At 49.4% G+C, this 4,595-nt stretch overlaps 1 protein-coding gene across 1 annotated transcript; it reads right to left on the reverse strand.

Moving 5' to 3' along the window:
• Window positions 1-317: 317 nt before the first annotated feature.
• FUT11 (fucosyltransferase 11) lies at window positions 318-4,543 on the reverse strand. Its single transcript, XM_030334342.1, has 3 exons — window positions 3,683-4,543; window positions 2,938-3,563; window positions 318-1,327 (listed from the first exon to the last, which is right to left on the reverse strand). Exons 1-3 carry the CDS (start codon window positions 4,388-4,390, stop codon window positions 1,180-1,182), a joined length of 1,482 nt encoding a protein of 493 aa, XP_030190202.1. The 5' UTR covers window positions 4,391-4,543; the 3' UTR covers window positions 318-1,179.
• Window positions 4,544-4,595: the final 52 nt, after the last annotated feature.

Below are 4,595 nucleotides of genomic sequence, written 5' to 3' on the forward strand. Positions count from 1 at the left end.
TCGGATCTTTCTGTTCATGAGATGAGAAAGAATTACAGCTATTCCCTAAAAAAGAAGCAAACCAGCAGTAAGCAAAGCTGTCAAAAATCTACAGCCAGTTTAATGTAGAGGAGAATGAATGTGGGGATGGTGGCATCTTCGTCAGATTACGGAAAACCAGGAAAGAAAAAACCATTAAAACAATTTTTTTAATGTTTACTTTTGAGAAACAGAGAGACAGAGCGTTAGTAGGGAGGGGCAGAGAGAAAGGAAGACACAGAAACTGATACAGGCTTCAGGCTCCAAGCTGTCAGCACAAAGCCCGACATGGGGCTCAAACTCATGAACTACAAGATCATGACCTGAACCACCCAGGCGCCTGAAAAAAAAAAGTTAAAAAGTTTGACATCAAGAGCAAGTAAATGATGTAAAAAATACAATTCCAAAGAACCATAACACAATCCACCAGGAGTTTTGCTTCACCACCAGTGTAACCATTTATAAAGCAGGAGATGAAAAGAGATTAGGAAAGGTATTGAATAGGTGCGTCTGGGTGGCTCAGTCAGTTGAGTGTCTGACTTCGGCTCTGGTAGTGATCTTGCAGGTCATGGCTTCGAGCCCTACATTGGGCTCTGCACTGATGATGCAGAGCCTGCTTAGGATTCTCTCTCTCTCTGCCCCTCCCTGACTTGTGCTTTGTCTCTCAAAGTAAATTTTTTTTTTAAATGTAAAAAAAATAAATAAAGGAAAGGTACTGAATAATAAAGAGTTTAAAGAAGAGCACAGAAATTTTAAGACCCTACTAAACGTGGTCCATTTTACCTCATTCTTAAGCCAAGTACCAAGGTGTTGTTCCAATCACAGTTAAGAGGATGAAATGGCTAGAGAAAGATGCAATTCTTTAAAGATTCTGTTGAATCAGCACTTTAAAACAAGTGGGTGTTTCAGGCTTCTGTTTTCCATTAATCCAAGAACTAGAGGCCTCCATCTCTCATTGAGGAGAGGCCCTAATCCCACAAACTGAGACACTGGATACACATAATTAGGATAAAATATCAGTGGATATAACTGGAATTCCTTGAACTCATAATAAGACAGTGTTCGTTAAGGGATATGCAGCAGATGCCCCTCATGTCCCATGGTAGAATAAGGACTTCCATCTCCTTAACTCTACCAATTTTAAGGCTCTTGCAAGGATAATTAGAGATTTTGGTTCCTTTTCATGAAGATCTCATGTAGATAGTCCCAAAATTTCCTCTGCTTTGTCTCATTGTTGTGGATCATGGCAGTAAGAGCTTCCCCCTGGTCCAGACCTTGCCAATAATCTTGCAGCCACATCTCCTTCCAGCTGAAACATCAAAATGGGAGTTGGATTATGGAACCTCTGCACAGCTACAAGTCCTGCCTTCTGAAATTTTAAGCAGATATAGCAGTCTCTGGCTAAGACAGGGCTCTGCTTTGAAGGAAAGGGAATGTGAAGTAAATCTAGTAGTCTAGTAATAGTACAGGTGACAGCTGCAAACACAAATCTATCACACATCCCACCCCCAATCAGTTAAACTTCCTGACTTGCCCGCTCCTGGTTCCCAAATGTGGTGGGAGTTTAGAAGAAGGCAGGGCAGTGAGGCAGACTATGGAACCAAGTAATCTAATATTTAGATGGTTACCTTATAAGCTGCAATTTCAATAATCAAAATGAAGGTGCAGTGCTATCCAAAGTCTAGATAAAACACATTTTCTTTTTTTAACGTTTTACACTTTTTTTCCTAGTAAATCATAATATGTTCAGCATAAACTAGAAACAAATTATTTGATGGAAGACTCCATTCCCAGAATCAAACTGTGCCAGCAGTATATATAAACAGCCCTCTGCTGCCATCCACTGTGCAAGTTAGTCTCTGCAGGCCATTCTAGCAGTCTTGCTTTATTAAGCTTAATCATCTTTTATCACCTCTCCCCAAACAGGTGTGGTTTGCTGCAAGTGGCTTCAGCATTTTCCCACCCCACCTCCCGTGCTGACCTTGTTTCCCAATGCACCACTTTCTGCCACCTACTGCAGTAGCTTCCTCACTTCTCTTCCAATCCACACTGCCCAGCAGTGTTTATTCTATCTATTGAAAACATTCCTTCCATTCTGTTTGGGGTGAACATATAATTTATCACCCAAATCAGGGTACTTCTAAGAGTGAAAGGAGGTACTATATGGGGCGCCTGGATGACTCAGTCAGTTAAGTGTCTGACTTCAGCTCAGGTCATGATCTCACGGCTCATGGCTCATGAGTTCAAGCCCTGCGTTGGACTCTTGTGCTGACAGCTCAGAGCCTGGAGCCTGCTTTGGATCCTTTCTCTGGACCTCCCTCACTCACACTCTGTGTCTCTCTCCCTCAAGAATAAACAAACATTAAAAAAAAAATTAAAGAGTGAAAGGAGGTACTATTAATAATTGTGCCAGGTTAATAGATACAAACCCTACTGCAGACAAACCTCTCTCAAAATACCCATCTATGTATTGCTCATCCCCAACCCCAACATTTCAAAGATGCTAAATAAACAGCTGAGTTGGTTTTCGAGACAGTCCAACTCCTAAGCGTGGTATTCAGGCTATGTATAGCCTGGCCCGAGTATATCTGCCCAACTTTGTCTCTCCCTCATCACTTCCCTAAACAGGCCCCCTCTGCTCTGGTTGAAGCCTTTTTTGAATCACTATTGCAAACATTGTTCACATAAGCTGATTTTCATAGGTTGTTGCCCTGAATTCCACTTTGCATCTTTTCCTGAGCTTTTTCAGGAACTAGACTCTCCCAATTAGACTCTTGACACTTTAAAGGCAGAGTAAGCCCATGTCATAATTTCCCTATACAACAATCCCCTCAGCACCTACTGCTAGTTCACTGCCCACAGTGAGCAAGTAAGTAAATCGCTTGATTTGATGGCCACAGGGACCCCAGCTATCCTTACCTGTCATTCTCAGGAATCTCTTCCACACTGCCAAATCCAGGTGTGGGCACTGGGCAGTCCATGTGTGAGGGCTGGGCAATGTGAGGCTCAGGGACAGGGATGTCCCCAGGAGAGGCTGCGTGTGCTTTCTCGGCCTCCAGCCGAGCCAGTTCATGGTCACAGACAAAACACTCAAAGCCATTGAGGTAGTTAGGCAGCAAAGGATCATTCACTCCCCACTCCCGATACTTCAGACTATCCAGAAGGAACTGGTTGGTGATGCCCCCAGGTTGTTTGTATGCCAGATATTTCATATATTCCTCATCGTTCTTGTCCAGAAAATCAATAAATTCTGCCAGCTTTTGAGGTGACTCAAAGTCATCAATGAGGATGATGGAGTGATTGTTGGGCATCCAGTCCCTCACAGAGGGAGAGCCGCGATACACAGGCACAGCACCAAGATGCATGGGGCGCCACAGCTTCTCTGTCATGTAGTCGTCACAGATGGCATTTTCAAGGGCCAAGTGGAACTTATAGCGAGACAAGAAGGCCAAGAGCTCTGGATCCTCGGTGGTGGCTGTGGCTGTGTCCTGTAACCGCGGAGTGGGCAGCTCCCGATTTTGTAGGCATTTCCCGTAGGAGTCCACCTGTTCGGGGTAGAATACCGCCGTGAAGTGGGTGCGGCGAGCCGACCTGGACACCCGGGGTACTGGCCTCCGCCCCGCGCGCCCCCCTCAACCCCCAGGCCCGCCCCGGCCCCACCCACCGGGATGTAACGCATCAGCTCGCGCACGTAGCGGTCCCGGTCCGCAGGCACGTCGCAGTGGGACTGCAGATAGAGCAGCGGCGCGTAGCCGCGTCGGCGCCACTCAGCGCGCTCCTGTAGCGGAGGCGCCGCGCGGCGCAGATAAGCGGTCCCGGGCAGCCACTGAAGCGGCAACGGGTAGTCCGAATGGCGGCTGAACGTGGCAGTAAGATTGAAGAGGCGGATGCCCGGCCCGTGGCTCAGCAGGAAGTTGTTGAGGGGCGACTCCTCGTGCAGGAGCGCCCAATTCTGATGCGCCAGGCGCGGCAGCGGCGCCTCGGAGGCTCGAAAGTCAGTGCCGTAGAAGAGCAGCGCGCGCGTCCGCGAGTGCCCTCGCACCCGTCGGTCCCGGGACGCCACGCACGCGCCGCGCGCGCACTCGATGCGCTCTGAGTCGCCCGGGAAGTGGGGGAATAGCCCTGGGCTCCACCACAGCAGCACCGGCAAGTCCACGGCCTCCTCCCTCCCTGGCTGCGAGGGCCCGGGACTGCGCGCCACCCCCACCGCGCCCAGCGCCGAGGGCGGCCGGAAAACTGCACCATCCCACGGCTCTGCCCAGCCCGCCTCTCCGCCGGTCTCCCCCTGAGCCATGGGCCCAGAGCCGCTGACCGCACAAATACTAAGCACTCCCAGGGCAGCGAGCACAGCCCCGCTGCTGCACGCCGCCATGTCCACTGGCAGCTGCCCCGCTCCCCTCCCGGCAGCATCAGGCCTCCGCCCCGCAGGGAGTAGCGACCTGACGAAGTCCTACGCCCATGGTGCGTGTGGCGCATGCGTAGTTCTGCTCAGCCTACCACTTCCTGGGAAGTGCTAGGCCTAGCAGCAACAAATGGGACGGAAAATGGTAAGTCACAAGTAAAAATGAGGCTAATTG

The sequence above is a fragment of the Lynx canadensis genome, chromosome D2 (assembly GCF_007474595.2).
Source record: "Lynx canadensis isolate LIC74 chromosome D2, mLynCan4.pri.v2, whole genome shotgun sequence".
In the NCBI taxonomy this organism is placed as follows: Eukaryota; Metazoa; Chordata; class Mammalia; order Carnivora; family Felidae; genus Lynx; species Lynx canadensis.